We start from the raw sequence: 18,798 nt of genomic DNA, 5'->3' as shown, positions 1-18,798 counted from the left end.
GGAGGGAGGGAGGAGGGAGGGGGGAGGGAGGGGAGGGAGGGGAGGAGGGAGGGGGGAGGGGGGGAGGGGGGGGAGGGGGGGAGGGAGGGGAGGGGGGGGAGGGAGGGGGGAGGGAGAGAGGAGGGGGGGAGGGGGGAGGGGGGAGGAGGGGGGAGGGAGGGGAGGGAGGGGAGGGAGGGGGTAGGGAGGGGAGGGAGGGGAGGGTGGAGGGGGGGAGGGGGGGGAGGGGGTGGAGGGGAGGGGGGGAGGGGGGGAGGGGGGGGAGGGGGGGAGGGGGGGGGGGGAGGGCGGGTGGGGAGGGGGGGAGGGGGGGAGGGAGGGGAGGTGGGGGAGGGGGGGAGGAGGGAGGGGAGGGGGGGGAGGGCGGGAGGGGAGGGGGCGAGGGGGATAGGGGGGGAGGGGGAGGGGAGGGGGGAGAGGAGTTGGAGGGGGGAGGGGGAGGGGGTGGGGGGGGAGGGGATGGGGAGGGGGAGGGGAGGGGGGAGGGGGTGGGGAGGGGGAGGGGGGAGGGGGTGGGGAGGGGGAGGGGATGGGGTGGGTAGGGGGAGGGGAGGGGGAGGGGGTGGGGAAGGGGAGGCAAGGGAGGGGGGGTTGGTAGGGGTGAGGGGGGAGAGGGAGGGGGAAGAGGGAGGGGGAGAGGGAGGGGGGGTAGAGGGAGGGGGGGATGGAGGGAGGGAGGGGGGGAGGGGGAGCGGGAGGGAGGGAGGGGAAGGGGGTGAGGACGGGGGTGGGAGGGGAGAGAGAGGGGGTGGGAGGGGGAGAGGGAGGGGGTGGGAGGGGGAGAGGGAGGGGGTGGGAGGGGTTGAGAGGGAGGGGGAGGGGGTGGGAGAGGACGGGGGTGGGAGGGCGCGAGGTCACTGAAGCGTCCGCAAACAGTGACAGTTAGAGCGGGCCGAGGTCAGTGCCGTTAAGGGGGCGGGTCGGTGACGCCCGCGCGGATGTTGACGTCACTCAAGGGGCCGTGAACAATACGGTCAGGGGCGGGGTCAAGTGGTGGTGGGGGGTGTGGTCAATGACGGAGCCATCCGAGGTGGGTGGGGTTAGTGCTGGTGAGGGCGGCGCGGCGAGGCCAGGCTTTGGAGTCGGTTCCTTTGAGGCTGCGAGTTGGGGGAAAAAAACGCCGGCGGTCGATCCGGTGACGTGTTCGGTGATCGGAAGGAGAAGCCTAAAGACCGGCGGTGATGTGAGTCCTCGGAGCAAATGCTTGTCCCTGAGGGAATGTGTCTGCGCTTAGGGCGACTAGGCCTCAGCGTCTCCACGTAGTTAGCAGCCCGGGTACGCATGTGGCCTGAGCCTGAGCCTGAGCCTGAGCCTAAACGTGGAGCCCTGAGTGTCTGTCTCAGTCCCGAAAGTCCCTCGTCAAGGTTTGAGCCGGAGCAGCGCTGGAAAATTCTAGAAGGTGTTGGAGATGCATTACTCCGCCCAACCCGCAAAACCCATCCAACTGGATCACAATCCACCCAATCCCGACCTCGCTGTCATCCACACCCTCGCCATCACCTCTGCCCAGTTCCCATTCGCACCCTTCTTCACTTCCCCAAGCCTTAAGTGCCTTCCATTCCTATCTGCAACCTCGCACCTCTCACCCCTGACCCCATCCACCCCCACCTCGCACCTCTGACCCTGTCCACCCCTGACCCCATCCCCTCGCACTCTTGACCCTGTCCACCCCTGACCCCATCCCCTCGCACTCCTGACCCTGTCCACCCCTGACCCCATCCCCTCGCACTCCTGATCCTGTCCACCCCTGACCCCATCCTCTCGCACTCCTGACCCCGTCCACCCCTGACCCCATCCTCTTGCACCCCTGACCCCCGTCCACCCCTGACCCCATCCTCTTGCACCCCTGACCCCATCCGCCCCATCCCCTTGCACCCCTCGCCTCATCCCCTTGCACCCCTCGCCCCATCCCCTTGCAACCAGAACAGCTGCTACTGTAAAAAAAATCCCCTGAGAAAGGGGTGAAAAGGAGAGGAAATTTTGTCAAGAAAATTGGCAAGAGTTGGAGAAATTCTGAGGCACATAGCAGATATCTTATCAACTGTTCAGAAATGTTATTACAGATGTCTGGAGTAGGTGGGGTCTTGACTATGAGCCTGTTGTCCAGAGATAGGGACACTATCAGCCCTTCTAAGAGTACAGTAAACTGCATTTACAATCACACGTGACTGAGGAGAGATGTTGCCTTCTAAGATACTAAACCCTCTGAATGAGAAACTGACCATAACTGGCAGCGGGTAGGATTCGACCCAATGCATCTCCACAAACTGGAACTTAAATTTGGCAACTTGGCCAAGCCACCTTAAAACATTTCTAATCAACCAATCCATACATTTGATTGCTCATGTCTGGGGCAGCTGGGACTTGAACGCTTGCCTTCTGGGTCAGAGTCAAGGACACTACCATTGTTCCACAAGAGCTCAGCTGAAACAGACTTGAGGGACTCCTGGCCTTGAGGTGAAACGCAGTGTGGACTCGTCAGTTTGTAGAATCCAAACCGTGTGGAAAAGGCCATTTGGCAACAAGTTAACATTAACCTTTCAAAGAGCACCCCCCCCCGGAAACCAATTCCCCTACCCTGTCCCTCTAACCGTGCATTTCCCTGCTAACACACCTAACCTACACATCCCTGAACCTGGGTAATTTAGCATTGTGAATGCACCTAACTTGCACATCTTTGGACTATGGGAGGAAACTGGAGCACTGGTGGAAACCCACACAGACATGGGGAGAACGTGCAAACGCCACACAGACAGTCGGCCGAGGATAGAATCAAGCCCAGGTCCCTGGTGCTGAGAGGCAGCATTGCTAACCACTGAGCCACCATGCCATGTGCTGTCTGCCTTTTTTCCCTCTCTTTTCCTGCTTTAGAAGGACTGTAATGTTGAACTTTTTAACTTTTTTTCTTTATTTTTCTAATTTAAATCTAAGATTTTGTACCTAGGCACTTTTTTACCTAAGATGGCACCAGCATTTACAGCTTTGTACACTTTTCACTGTGGCGTTTGTACCTTCTCTCCATATCTGCCTGGGTTTCTACCAGTGCTCCGGTTTCCTCTCGCAGTTCAAAGATGTGCAAGCTAGATGGATTTGCAATGCTAAATTCATGTGTCCCTGTACTTGAGTACATGTGACAATAAAACTTCATTCTAGTTCTCATATAGTATGAGGTAGACCCGTATTTCTTTCAGTTGTTGTAGAGTCATTGTGATGCACAGCATGGAAAAAGGTCCTTTAGCCCATTGAGTTTGTGCTTGTCAAAAATAACCACCTAACTATTCTAATCCCATTTTCCAGCATTGGCCCATAGTCTTGTATGAAAATGTGTTGCTGGAAAAGCGCAGCAGGTCAGGCGGCATCCAAGGAACAGGAGAATCGACGTTTCGGGTATAAGCCCTTCTTCAGGAATCCTGAAGAAGGGCTTATGCCCGAAACGTCGATTCTCCTGTTCCTTGGATGCCGCCTGACCTGCTGCGCTTTTCCAGCAACACATTTTCAGCTCTGATCTCCAGCATCTGCAGCCCTCACTTTCTCCCCATAGTCTTGTATGCCTTGACAATGCAGGTGCACATCTCAGTACTTTTTAAATGTTATGAGGATTACTACCTTCCATCACCCTTGCACATAGTGAGTTCCAGATTTCCACATCTTCTGGGTGAAAAAGTCTTTCCTCACATTTCCTCTAATCTTCTGCCCCTGATCTTAAATCTATGTCCCCTGGTCCCTCCATCAAAGGGATAACCTCTCTGTGCCCCTCCTAATTTAATGGATCTCAGTCACGTCCTCAATTTCTTTTGCTCCAAGGAAATCAACCACAGTCTGTCCAATCTCTCTTCATAACTAAAACTTCCCAACCCAGGCAACATCCTGGTCAATCTCCTGTGCACTATGTCCAAAGCTATCATATCCCCCCTATCATTGGATTCCATATGGACACAGTACTCTAGCTGTGGCCTAACCACAGCATTTTATACAATTCCCGTATAACCTCCCTACTCTGAAGCTCTGTGCCTTGGCTAATGAAGTATACAACTTGCTGCCTTAGTCACTTTATCTACTTATCCTGATACCTTAAGGGACTGATGTACATGCAGACCAGGATTCCTCTGATCCTTGGTGCTTCCTGAAATCTTGTTTGTCCTGTCCAGGTGCATCACCTCATGTTTATCTGGATTGAATTCCATTTGCAACTGGTCAGCCCATCTGACCAGCCTGTCTATATCGTCCTGCTATCAAAGGCTATCCTCCTTACTATTTACCACCACATGAACGTTTGTATCATCTGCCAATCTCCTGCATTCAAGTCGAAATAATTTTTATGGTGGCACAGTGGCTAGCACTGCTGTCTCACAGCACCAGATACCTGGGTTCGATTCCAGCCTTGGGCGACTGTGTGGAGTTTACACATTCTCCCCGTGTCTGCATGGGTTTCCTCCCACAGTCCAAAGATGTGCAGGTTGGCTAAATTGGCTGTGCTAAATTGCCTATAGTGTTTGGCGAAGGGGTAAATGGGTCTGGGTGGGTTGCTCTTCGGAGGGTCAGTGTGGACTTGTTGAGCCGAAGGGCCTGTTTCCACACTGTAAGTAATCTAATCTAATTTTTTAAAAAAAAAGGGCAGCATAGTGGCACAGAGGTTAGCACTGCTGCCTCACAGCACCAGAGACCCGGGTCCAATTCCCGTCTCAGGCAACTGTCTGTGTGGTGTTTGCACATTCTCCCCATGTGTGCGTGGGTTTCCTCCCACAGTCCAAAAATGTACAGGTTAGGTGAATTGGCCATGCTAAATTGCCTGTAATGTTAGGTGTAGGGGAATGGGTCTGGGTGGGTTTCTCTTCAGAGGGTCGCTGTGGACTTGTTGGGCTGAAAGGCCTGTTTCCATACTGTAAGTAATCTAAACCACAAAAAGTAAAGCCCCAACACTGATCCCTGTGGACTCCGCTAGACACAGAAGTTGCCATTATTTTGTTAGAACAGAGGGCTGCTCTTGCTTCTGAGAGAGATGATTGTTGGTGGTTTAACCGGAGATTCACCATGCCCCAGGCGAGGGGAGAGGTTGAGAACAAGAGTCCTTCATAGTAACCTCAGCCTGTGTGGGAATTGAACCCATACTGTTGGCAATCCCTAGACACAGATTTCCAGTTGGGAAATTTGCCCCTCAATCATCACCCTTTACTTGCTACTCAGCCAATTGTGATCTAATTTGCCAACTTTTCTTGAGTCACATGGGCTGTTACCTTTGTTGTCAATGTCCCATACAGAATCTTATAAAAATCTTGCTCAAGTCCAAGTAGACTACATCAAAAGTATTGCCCTCAGATACACACGTGATCATCTCTTTGAAAAATTCAATCAAGTTGGTCAGATGTGACTATCCCTTAACAAAACCTTGCTGTTCTTGATTAATCTCTGCAAATCTATCCTTTGGAATTGCTTTCAGATGTTTCCTCACCACTCAGGTGAGACTGACTGGCCTGTTTCCTGGTTTACCACTTTGAATAATGGCACCACATTGTCCTCCAGTCTTCCAGCACCTGTCCTGTTGTCAGAGACAGCTAAAATCTTTTGCAAATGTCCCTGCTGTTTCCTCCCCTGCCTCATCCAGCAACCTGAGATGCATGTCATCCTGTGGGTTTATCTACCATTCAGCCTGCCAACCCACTCAACCTCCCTCAACACTAATTTCTTTAATTGTATCACAGACCTATTCCCCAATTTCTATACCCATATTGCCCCTCTCACTCGTGAATACCAATGCCAATTATTCATTTACAACCCTATCAAAGTCAGCAGGATCCACACACTAATTATGATCATGGACTTTAATGGGCCTTACTATTTCCTTTTTATCCTTTCATGTTTAATGTTCCTGTAAAACAATTTACGATTATCCTTTATTTTACCTGCCAGTGTACTTTCATAGCCTTTGTTAACTCATCTAATCTCTTTTTTAAGTTCCTTTTTGCACATTCTGTGCTTCTGCTGTTTTGAGCCCTCAGTGTCTTGCCTCCTTTTTTCTCATAATCCAGTGCTGTATATCCTTTGGTTCCACGTTTTCTTTATTGGTACATGTTGGTCCTGTAGTCTCTATATTTCTGAGACAGATTTACCTGAAAGTATCTGCTCCCAGTCCACTTTAGCCAATTCATATCTGATCTCATTAAAATCAGTGTTCCACCAGTTTAGAACTTTGATTTCAGGACCATCCTTGTCCTTTTCCATATCTCCATTAGATTCAAGATTGCTACGATGAGACCCCACTGATACTTTTACTACCGTTTGACTTTTACACTTCCCTGAAATGTGCCTACATATCTGCACTTCAATTTCTCATCGACTGCTTGGGGGCCTGTATCCTGGAATATTGAGGTGCCAATCCTATCCCTATCTTAACTATGTCTCTCTGACAGCAATGACATCACACCCCATGTTTTAGTTTGTGCCCTCAACTTATTTGCCTTGTTTGTCAGACTCCTTGCATTAAAATAAATACCATCCAACCTTGCCAAGCTCCCCTGTGCCTTAACTGACCTATAATGTTTGTCTTCCTGAATTGCATGTTGTCACTTCTAATTTTGGCTGTTTATCTTCCCCTGCTGAACATTCTGTCTGGATCCCAGTCCCCTGCCAAGTTAGTTTAAACCATCCCCAACAGCACTAGCAAACATTCCTGTAAGGATTCTAGTCCCATTCCAGTTCAGGTGTCATTTGTCCACTGTATGCAGGTCTCACTGTCTCCAAAAATTGTTCTAATGTCCCACAACTGAAGCCCTCCCTCCACTAACTCTCCGATGCATTTATCTGGACTAACTTCCTGTTTTGATACTCACTTTCACGTTGCACCAGAAGTAATCCAGAGATTACTACCTTTTGGGTCATGTTCTTTGACCTACTTCCTAGTTCCCTAAATTCTGCTTTCAGCACCTCATCCCTGTTTCTGTCTATGTCATTGGTACCAATATTTGTCACAATCTCTGTCTGTCTTCCCTCCCCTTTCAGGATGCCCTACAGCTGTTCAGTGATATTGCTGACCCAGCACCAGTGAGACAACATGATCTCTTAGAATCATAGAATTTTACAGTACAGGAGGAGGCCATTCAACACATCATGAAGGAGAAAGTGAGCTCAGCAGATGCTGGAGGTCAGAGCTGAAAAATGTGTTGCTGGAAAAGCGCAGCAGGTCAGGCAGCATCCAAGGAGCAGGAGAATCGACGTTTCGGGCATAAGACGTTCCTGAAGAAGGGCCTATTCCCAAAACATCGATTCTCTTGTTCCTTGGATGTTGTCTGACCTGCTGCGCTTTTCCAGCAACACATTTTTCAGCATTCAACACATCATGTCGGTAACAGCTCCCAAAAGAGCTACTCAGATTGTCACACTTCCAGCCCTCTAACTCATTCCCTTTCAAATATAAATATCCAGCTGTCTTTTGAATCTTCCTCCACCACTCCCAGGCATCGCATTCCAAATCCCAACAACACTGACTAACATCTCACTCTTGGCTTTCTTGCTGATAGTCTTGAAGTTGTGACTCCCAGTTATTGACATATTAACTAATGGAAATAGAATATCCTTCTCAAGCCAATTCTCTGTCATCTTTCCTTGTATCTAAAATCCTTCATTAATTGTATCATTCTCGTGGATCTCTTTCGAACTCTTTCTAGGGCTTTAATATTCTTTCTTAAATAAGATGCCCAGAATTGAACGCAATATTCCAAATGTGGTCTGACCAATGATTTGTAGAGGTATAACATCACTTCCTTGCTTTCATACTCTATGCCTCTATCTATAAACCTAAGGATCCTATAAGTCATCTTACTAACTGTGTCAAATTGCCTGGCCATTTTGAAACACTCTCAGGAATGCCTTTTTTGAATCTTTACATCGCTTGTTGATGTTTTGGACTCTCTAGCATCACCATAAGCCAAGGGCCGGGGTGGTACTGGTGCTATATGAGGCCCGAGTATTAGTGGTCCTCCATAGGTTCAGAGAATCATATGTGAACCCCAAAGTTCTTCTGTTCCTGTACTTCCCTCAAAATTGTACTAATGAGCCTGTATTTTCTGCTTCTACCAGAATGCATTACCTCTCATTTCTCTGCATTGAATTTAATCTGCGAGTGTTTGCCTATTTGGCCAACATATCAATATCCCTCTGAAGTTGCTCAGCATCATCCTTGCAATTCACTATTATCCTTAGCTTAGTATGATCTGCAGATTTAGAGATATTGCCCTCAACACTCCTCCAAATTGTTTATGTAAATCAGAAAAAGCAAGGATCCCTGGGGATCACTACTTTTAACTTGTCTCCAATCTTAGAAATGCCCATCTCTACCCACCCTCTGTTTCCAATCCTTCGGTCAACTTCTAATTCATGCTGCCAAGGACCCATCAATCCCAAACGTTTATAATTTGCAAACCAACCTGCCATATGGCACTGTATCAATTGCTTTCTGAAAGTCCAATGTCCAAAGCACTATTCTTGTCTACTGCCTGTGTCACCTCATCCAAGAACTGAATCAAATTTGTCAGACATGACTTGCACTTGACAAGGCCATGTTGACTGTATGGTATTAATTTATTTTTCTTTAAGTGTATATTTACCTTATCCTGTATTATGGCCTCCATCAGTTTTCCCACTAACGATATCAAGCTGGCAGGTCTGTGACAACTTTCTTAAACAATGGTGTCACTTTTGCAGTTCTCCAGTTCAGCAGGACTACTGTGTTCAGAGAGGCCTGAAAAATACCTGTCAATAGCTCCATGATTTATTCCATTTAACTCTCTCTTGGCAATCTGGGAGGTGACCTCCCTATCCGAGTGCTTGTTGACACCCCTTCTTTATCCATCACTATGCAGTTCAATCGTTGAACATCCAGGTTTTCAAGTAGGTCATTGTTACCATCTTCTGATTTAGGAAAGACAGAAGCAAACTATTCATTTAGTACCTCTGCCATATCCTTTGCTTCAGTGAGCAGCTTTTCCTGTTTGCTCCTTATGGGCTCCCTTCTATTTTTCCCTAATCTTGCACTATCAATACATTTGAAGAACCTTTTATTATTTGTTTGTGCATAGCTTGCCATCCTTTCCTTGTGCTTCCTCTTAGCTTTCCTTATTTCAACCTTAGCCTCTCTCCTGCATATGAGATACTCTTCCTGATATCTATTGCTGTTGTGGTATGCATCACTTGCCTCTTTTTTTCTTCTTCCTTATTTTGTCACCAATATCCTTAGTCATCCAGAGTACTCTAGCATTTGATACTCTGTAATTATTTCTCATGGGTATACACCTAGCTTGCACCCTATTCATCTTCCTTTTGAAAATCTCCCATTTTTCAGCCACTGTTTTATCCACCAAAATGCTTTTCAGTGTGTTCAAATCCAACTTTTAGACACCTAAAATCTGCCCTTTTTCAGTTTGGGATCTTAATCATTGACTGAGTTTTATCCTTTTCCAACTTTAGATTACCTACAGTGTGGAAACGGGTCATTTGCCCCAACAAGTGCACGCTATCCCTCCGAAGAGTAACCCACCCAGACCCATTTCCCTCTGCATGCACCTAATACTGTGGGCAGTTTAGTATGGCCAATCCACCTGACTTGCACATCTCTTTTTGGATTAACTTAATATTGATCTTTGTTGTGATTGTTGTTTCCTAAATGCTCCCCTGTTCTGATGCTCTCACCTTGGCCTGCCTCATTTTCCAGGACCAGATCCAGCACAACCTCTCCCTGGTAGGAATGGAAATTATTCTTCCAGGAAGTTCTCCTGCACACTTCGCAGAAATTTCTCCCTTTCCGTGCCCACACTACTTTTTTCCCAGTCTCCCTATGGTAATTGAAATCACCAACTATCACAATCCTACTTCCCGCCTCAGGCGACTGACTGTGTGGAGTTTGCACATTCTCCCCGTGTCTGCGTGGGTTTCCTCCGGGTGCTCCGGTTTCCTCCCACAGTCCAAAGATGTGCAGGTCAGGTGAATTGGCCATGCTAAATTGCCCCTAGTGTTAGGTAAGGGGTAAATGTAGGGTTATGGGTGGTTTGCGCTTCGGCGGGTCGGTGTGGACTTGTTGGGCCGAAGGGCCTGTTTCCACACTGTAAGTAATCTAATCTAATCTAATCTACTTGTCCTGCAGATTTCCATACTCTGCCTACGAATGCTCTCTTCTGCCTCCTCCCTGTGGTCTATAATAAATTACCAATGAGGTCACTGCTCCATTCCTGTTTCTTATCTCTAACCATGTAGATTCTAGGGACTGTATCATGTTTAAGGGCAATGATACCTATCTTTGAATGAGATTGTTACCCACCTGTTTCCGCTAAAAGCGTTATAATCTGGGATGTTAAGTATCCATTCCTGGATACTGAGCTGGCTTGAGTCACATTTTTGTCAATGCAGTTATGTCATATCGCCCAGACAAATTTAAGTTTCCAGTTCTCCAATTTGTTCACTATACTCTGTGCATTTACATGCATACAATTTAATCCTGCCTTTATATCTTTACTGCTCACTGGAAGGCGATCATTTCTTTGGCTGCAGAAACACTTGTCTTTTCTTCTTACAGTTGAGTCCTGCACCACTTTCACCCTGCCATTCTTTTCCCTCCTCTCTTCTAGAGCATGGTGCCATGATGTTGGCTGCCACTGTTTTTCCCTGTGCAATCAGTTCCTGCAGAAGTATCCAAAATGGTGCATCTGTTAAAAAGAGAGATGGCAATGGGGACCCCTGCACTCCCTGCCATTCTCTACTATGCTTTGTGGTCACCTTGCCTGTTCATTCTGCACCTGTGGCATGACCTCCTCACTGAACATGCTATCCATGGTTTGCTCAGTATCACAGATGCTCCACAGAAGCTCCAGCTCCAAAATGTAATTCAATTGTAGCTGCAGCTGAACAGACTTTTGCGCATGTGGTCACCAGGGACAACTGAAGCATCCATGATTTTCCACATAACACAGGAGGACCATATTGTGGGTGCAAACTCTGCCATAACTCCTTTTCAAATCCCTTAGAAATACTCTTCTCTTTTTTAAAAAAAAAAGCATAATTATTGTTAACTTTCTTTGCACTAACTGTAATTCCCTCACCCTACTTTGTTCACTTGTATTCCTTCAATATATTGGCCTTGACTTTAACCTATTCCTGTTGTTTCTCAGTGAATTCCTTCGTACAAAAAAAATACACGTTTTTAAAAAGTCATGAACCAATTATGTTTTGGAGATGCCGGTGTTGGACTGGGGTGAACAATGTAAAAAAATCTCACTTAAAGTACTTAGAAACAGTAGCTTTCAGAGTGTTGCTCCTTCATCAGGTGGTTGATGGAGTAGCACTTCTAAATAAACCTGTTGGACTATAACCTGGTGTTGTGATTTTTAACTATGAACCATTCAGTATATCTCGTTTGCCTGTGATGGCTCCATTTGATTGGATGTTGACCTTTTGAGTTCAAGCACAAAAATATTTCGCTGCATTTATATAATGAGGCCACACCGGGAATACTGTGCACAGTTTTGGTCTCCTTATCTGGGGAAGGATGTTCTTGCTATAGTGCAAGTGCAGTGAAGGTTTATAAAATTGCTTCCTGGGATGGCAAGCCTGATCTATGCGGAAAGATTGAGTCAGTTAGGATTGTATTCACTGGAGTTTAAAAGAGTAAGAGGGGCGAATCACATTGAAACCTATAAAATTTTAACAAGACTAGACAGGTTATAGATGCAGGAAGGATGTTTCTGATGTTGGGAAGTCCAGACCCATGATCATAATTTAAGGATCGGGGGTAAACCTTTGAGGACTGAGATAAGAAGACATTTCTTCACTAAGAGAGTGGTCAGCCTGTAGAATTCACTGCCACAGCGAGCAGTTGTGGCTAAAGGGATCGGGGAATATGGGGGAAGGGTGGGATTAGGGAATTGAGCTTGGTGGTGAGCCATGATCATATTGAATGGTGGAACAGGCTTGAGGGGTTGAATGGTCTACTCCTTATTCCTTTGTTTCTGTGCATGCTTGATTTTCCCAATCAGCAGAACTCTAAAGCTGCAACTATCCGTTGAAGCTGAAGAATATAGTCTTACAAAGTACAAGTCCTGAAAAAGACCTTTACACACTAGGAACAAAAAAAATCTGATTCCCTCTGCACTGCGCTAAATTTCCAGCAACACAGACTCAGGCGGTATCTGTTTGTCTGTAGCTGACAGGTCTGTGTGAAGTGTACTGATCCTATGTTTTTACTGTCTGTCAGTTCTTGTCAAACCAGCATGTAACATGAATCATCAACAAAGATCACGCAACTAAGAAGCACATATTGAATCATATCATAAAGAATAGGATAGCAAGAGTCACATCAAACTTGAAACTATAACTCTCTTACTCGCAGATAATGCTCGATCTGTTAAGCTTCTGCAGCATTTTCAATTTTTATTTCTGATTTCCAGCATTTTTAATATTTTTTGGTTTTATAAGAAGCACAGTGGATTTATGAACGTATTAATCTTTTGGTTCTTGTTAGATTTGGAACATATAAACCTTGCAAATAAGCTTTTAATAAGTGCAATAAATCATACAGTAAATGTATCAGTATCACTTGGCTTTGATTCTTTGACCATATTTGCTTTAAGGTGTAGATTTGCTCACTAATCCTCCACTAAGCATGACACGAGTTTGTATTGTGTGGTATGGGAGCTCATTCAGCAAGTTCACATCCTGTGATGTAAGGAAGCACTGGGGCTGCTTAATCTATTTATTTGCTGCATGGCGTATTTCATAATTGATGTGCTCCATTTTGAAAAGGAGTGATTATCATTTTTGTTTTTGAACAGGTTTTGTGTCAACTATGTAATATTAATGCTGTGCATGAGGTACTCTTGGGAATCAACATATTAATTTTTTTTATTTACATATTCTGCAGGGCTGATTACTGGAAGTCTCAACCAAAGAAGTTCTGTGATTACTGCAAATGCTGGATAGCAGACAACAAACCTGTATGTTATATTTTCTTTATAAATGATAATGTTGACACATCTAATCATTGTAAAATTTCAGGAAACATGTTTATATGTACATGTTAATTAGTGAGCCGGGTGAAGCGCTGGTGGCATGGCCCACTTTCTATTTGTGTGTTTAGGTTTCCTTACATTGGTGATGTTCTTTCCTGCTTCTAGAAGCATGGCATTCCAACTGGAACTCTGTCAACAAACACGTTGATTTGGATCCCATTTACCACCCCCTGAGAAAAAGAAGAGGAATGACGTCACTACAGGAAATGGCACCACCATATGAAATTATGTCATTGCAGGAACTGACATCACCAACCCAAGAAAACTTAAACACATAAATAGAAAGCCGCCATGCCACCAGTGCTTCATCCAGAGGCTCACTAATGATGTTACCTAGTATGGTGATGAAACGTCTGAAAACGAACCTTCCAGCTCAGCAAGCAAACCTACATCCAGAATCTCAACCTGAGCTCTTGAACATGTTAATTAACTAGATTTTGATAGTGCTACTTTGTTTCAGATTAACTGTAATAAAATTACTGTTTGGACATTGTTCAATGCATCAAACTATTACCAATTATTATTGATGTGTTCTTAGAGGTAACTATGTTATTATATCAGGTCAAACTTTTGAGTGTCTCTAAAGGATAGCGTTCTAGTCCAGGGGTGAAAAGAATTGGAGGGAAGGCAAGATAAATTGGATAGTGACACCAAGCATGACTATCAAGTCTGTAAATGGTAAAAGGAGTAATGAAAGAGAGCTGGATGTTCCCTTTACAGATTGGGAAAGAATATAGTACAGTTGTGCTTTTTTGAAATTTGTTCATAGGATGTGGGCATCGCTATTTAGGTCAGTAGTTAATGCCGATCGCTAATTTCCTTTTAAGAAGGTAGTGCTGATTGCCTCCTTGATTGCGTCTGTCCTTAGAGCATTGTTGGTGGTGTGTTCCCATGCATCCACTATCCTTATCCATTTAAATAGTGGAAGTCATGGATTTGGGATGTTTTGTCAAAGGAGCCTTGGTGGGTTACTGCAGTGCATCTTGTAGACGTTACACGCTGTTGCCACTGTGACACCCCAATACCTGCTCAGTGTTAAAACTGGAGGATGGGTTGCGAATCAAGCAAGCTGCTTTGTCTTGGCTAACCTTATTGGCAAAAGGAAATTACTTTAGTACTAGCTACCCTACCATTCTGCTTACCATCAGAATGATTTGAATATCTTGAATTTGGAAATATTTGATCTCAGTTCAAATATGGAAATAATATATCTGCAAACATTTGGACAAGCTTGTTTGTTTTCAATTATTCATTCTCTTTAAAAAAGAATATTTGGGCACCAATAATATTTGCCTGTGCTTTAACTGAAACATCTAATCTACATATAAGGCAGAGGTAAAGTAATTGAGAAATTGATAAATGTCAATCACAATACTCAACTATTGCTGGAACCTTGAGATAGTGGCATAGTGGTAATATCACTGGGCTCATAAATAGAGGTCCTGGCTAATCCTCTGGTGACCTTGGTACAAATTCCACAATGACAGCTGGTGGAATTTAAGTTAAATAAATTTGGCATTGCAAGCTAGTCTCTTTTGTGATGACCATGACAGCTCTCTGGTGTTGTAAGAACCCATCTGGTTCACTAACATCCTTTTCAGGAAGGAAATCTGCCATCCTTACCCAGTCTGCCTTACTCCAGATCAACAGGAATATAGTTAATTCTTCTCAAATGGCCTAGCCTGTTAAATAGTAATTAGGGGCGGGTAACAAATACAGGCCGAGCAAGCAATCTCCATATCCTATGAAAGAAAGAAAAATAAATTCCTTTCATATTCCTACCATGGGTAGGAAAGAAGCATTATTTTATCAGCATTGGAAAATAACTAACTGTCATGGGAATGAGAAAAGCATAACTTTTCACGAAGGAAAGGGATCTTAACGCACAGATGTTGAAACATGATACAGAGCATTTCTGACCTGGTTACTGGCGAGCAACCTGTTAGACAACATGTATGTGTCTCTTAGATGAAAGAAGACAGAAATACTTAGGAAGAGTTGTTTCTGGTCCCACTTGAATGACCATCTAATAGTAATGTCAAATCTTTACTGTAGAAAATGTGCCAAAATGCTTCATAGAGGAAGTAGAAAAATATCTCAAAAGCAATTAAGGAGCACATGAGTGCATGTTAAGGAATCTTGGTGTAAAAGATGGGTTTTACAAACCTCCTTGCAAGTGGAGAGAGGGGTAAGTTTAAAGAAGCAGAGAATTTTGGAGGATGTACCTGAGGCAATTGAAGGCTGAACCAACATTTGTGGGTCAAAGGGTGAGTGAGGATTTTCTTTAAATCAGGAATGCAGAGTGTGAGGAGATGGAGGATATTAGTGGAATCAACACTGATCATTCTGTTTCTATATTATTGTTTAGTTAAAATGATAATGACCAAAGTTTGTGAAGGTTTGTAGCTCAGGTTGAGGTTTTGGGTGTAGGTTTGCTCGCTGAGCTGTAGGTTTGATATCCAGACATTTCATTACCTGGCAAGGTAACATCATCAGTGGCTACCTCCAAGTGAAGCTTCACTTGGAGGTCGCCATTGATGATGTTACCTAGCCAGGTAATGAAACGTCTGGATATCAAACCTACAGCTCAGCGAGCAAACCTATACCCTAAATGATAATGACCTTTTGCTATAAATTCTGTGTCTGACACTCGTATTCTCCACAATCACCTGATGAAGGGGCAGTGCTCCGAAAGCTAGTGCTTCCAAACAAACCTGTTGGACTATAACTTAGTGTTGAATGATAATGACAGTCCTATAGTGAGGAGACTGTGGGTGTTGTAGATGTTATGATATAATTTTGTGGAAACAGTTGGAATAACTAAAAATTTTAGAACAAGGGACGAAGGAGTTTCATGTTATATATGTAGATCTGTGCTACTAAATATAAACAGTGTACATATGAAAAAGGAAAGTGTTTTTTGCTGATCTCTATGTAATGGAAAAGTGCATTTCTTTAATAGATATACCCTTGGATGAAATAGATTAGAGATTTGAAACGTTTTGAAAGGCAATTAGAGATACAGTAACACAACTCCTTGAAAGATTAGACGACACACCCTCTTCACCGTTGACACAGTTTGCATGTTCAGAATGCATTAATCGCTGAACAATTTTGCAGACTGCTCAAAGTACACTAAAATGTTTGAAAGCTGACAGCTCTGATTGGATGAGTTTTTGCATTTTTTTGAGGAAAGTCATGAAAGGATAAAAATATCAGGTGATTTCAGTAATTTATTGTGAACTACTTCATGTTTGAATTTGAGTTTATTTTTAAACCCTACTTTTGTGCTTAGAAATTTTGGTAATCAAGGCATGGAAATGTTTGTGATTTGATTTCTCAGTGCGTGTAATATTAACATAAGTATAAATATTATAAAAATACTTGTATTGTTAATTATTTTGTTTAGTTAAGCAGTTTGCGTTTGTAAGTGTTAACAAGAGTAAGATACAACACAATTTTTTATTTGCAGATACAAATTGTGAGTAAAAACCATCACCACTTGGAGTCATAGAGATGTACAGCACAGAAACAGACCCTTCGGTCCAACCCATCCATGCTGACCAGATATCCCAACCCAATCTAGTCCCGCCTGCCATCACCCAGCCCATATCCCTCCAAACCCTTCCTATTCATATACCCATCCCAATGCCTTTTAAATGTTGCAATTGTACCAGTCTCCCCCACTTCCTCTGGCAATTCATTCCATACACGTAACACCCTCTGTGTGAAAAAGTTGCCCCTTAGCTCTCTTTTATATCTTCCCCTCTCACCCTAAACCTATGCCCTCTAGTCCTGGACTCCCCAGCCCCAGGGAAAAGACTTTGTCTATTTATCCTATCCATGCCCCTCATAATTTTGTAAACCTCTTTCAGGTCACCCCTCAGTCCCCGATGCTCCAGGGAAAACAGCCCCAGCCTGTTCAACCTCTCGCTGTAGCTCAAATCCTCCAACCCTGGCAACATCCTTGTAAATCTTTTCTGAACCCTTTCGAGTTTCACATCTTTCCGATAGGAAGGAGACCAGAATTACCCGCAATATTCCAACAGTGGCCTAACCAATGTCCTGTACAGCTGCAACATGACCTCTCAACTCCTGTACTCAATACTCTGACCAATAAAAGAAAGCATACCAAACGCATTCTTCACTATCCTATCTACCTGCGACTCCACTTTCAAGGAGCTATGAACCTGCACTCCAAGGTCTCTTTATTCAGTAACACTCCCTAGGACCTTACCATTAAGTGTATAAGTCCTGCTAAAATTTGCTTTCCCAAAATGCAGCACCTTTTATTTATCTGAATTAAACTCCATCTGTCACTTCTCAGACCATTAGCCCATCTGGTCAAGATCCTGTTGTAATCTGAGGTAACTCTCTTTGCTGTCCACTACACCTCCAATTTTGGTGTCATCTGCAAACTTACTAACTGTACCTCTTATGTTCGCATCCAAATCATTTATGTCAATGACAAAAAGTAGAGGACCCAGCACTCATCCTTGTGGCACTCCAATGGTCACAGGCCTGTAAAGTCTGAAAAACAACCCTCCACCACCACCCTCTGTCTTCTACCTTTGAGCCAGTTCTGTATCCGAATGTCTAGTTCTCCCTGTATTCCATGAGATCTAACCTTGCTAACCAGTCTCCCATGGGGAACCTTGTCGAACGCCTTACTGAAGTCCATGTAGATCATATCTACCACTCTGCCCTCATCAAACCTCTTTGTTACTTCCTCAAAAAGCTCAATCAAGATTGTGAGACATGATTTCCCACGCACAAAGCCATGTTGACTATCCCTAATCAGTCCTTGCTTTTCCAAATACATGTACATCCCGTCCCTCAGGATTCCCTCCAACAACTTGGCCACCACTGAGGTCAGGCTCACCAGTCTATAGTTCTCTGGCTTGTCCTTAAACAGTGCCACCACGTTAGCCAACCTCCAGTCTTCCGGCACCTCACCTGTGACTATCGATGATACAAATATCTCAGCAAGAAGTCCAGTAATCATATAGGAGAAAGTGAGGACTGCAGATGCTGGAGATCAGAGCTGAAAATGTGTTGCAGGAAAAGCGCAGCAGGGCAGGCAGCATCCAAGGAGCAAGAGAATCAACGTTTCGGGCATGAGCCCTTCATTCCTGAAGAAGGGCTCATGCCCGAAACGTCGATTCTCCTGCTCCTTGAATGCTGCCTGACCTGATGCCCTTTTCCAGCAACACATTTTCAGCTCAGTAATCATATCTCAAGCTTCCCACAGAGTTCTAGGGTACACCTGATTAGATTAGATTAGATTACAGTGTGGAAACAGGCCCTTCGGCCCAACAAGTCCACACCGACCCGCCGAAGCGAAACCCACCCATACCCCTACATTTACCCCTTATCTAACACTACAGGCAATTTAGTATGGCCAATTCACCTGACCCTGCACATCTTTGGACTGTGGGAGGAAACCGGAGCACCCGGAGGAAACCCACGCAGACACGGGGAGAACGTGCAAACTCCACACAGTCAGTCGCCTGAGGCGGGAATTGAACCCGGGTCTCTGGCGCTGTGAGGCAGCAGTGCTAACCACTGTGCCACCGTGCCGCCCAACTATAGGTCCTGGGGATTTATCCACCTTCTGTGTTTCAAGATATCTAGCACCTCCTCCTCCGTAATATGGACATTTTGCAAGGTGTCACCATCTATTTCCCTACATTCTATATCTTCCATATCCTTTTCCACAGTAAATACTGATGCAAAAAATACTTTTTTC

At 44.8% G+C, this 18,798-nt stretch overlaps 1 protein-coding gene across 3 annotated transcripts in view; it reads left to right on the top strand.

Moving 5' to 3' along the window:
* Positions 1 to 1,059: 1,059 nt before the first annotated feature.
* The window catches only part of wbp4 (WW domain binding protein 4), a 58,566-nt gene continuing 40,827 nt past the window's right edge, over positions 1,060 to 18,798 (top strand). For all 3 annotated transcript variants that reach the window (XM_087993090.1, XM_087993089.1, XM_087993088.1), the window contains exons 1-2: positions 1,060 to 1,183; positions 12,902 to 12,974. In XM_087993090.1, coding sequence (XP_087849216.1) covers positions 1,182 to 1,183; positions 12,902 to 12,974 — 75 coding nt within the window. In that variant the 5' untranslated portion in view covers positions 1,060 to 1,181. The remainder of the gene's footprint in view (positions 1,184 to 12,901; positions 12,975 to 18,798) is intronic.

The sequence above is a fragment of the Chiloscyllium plagiosum genome, unplaced genomic scaffold (genome assembly GCF_037043375.1).
Source record: "Chiloscyllium plagiosum isolate Xiang-an unplaced genomic scaffold, Cpla_swu_hap1 HiC_scaffold_12, whole genome shotgun sequence".
NCBI classification, from domain to species: Eukaryota; Metazoa; Chordata; class Chondrichthyes; order Orectolobiformes; family Hemiscylliidae; genus Chiloscyllium; species Chiloscyllium plagiosum.
This window is presented reverse-complemented; position numbering and strand designations above follow the sequence as displayed.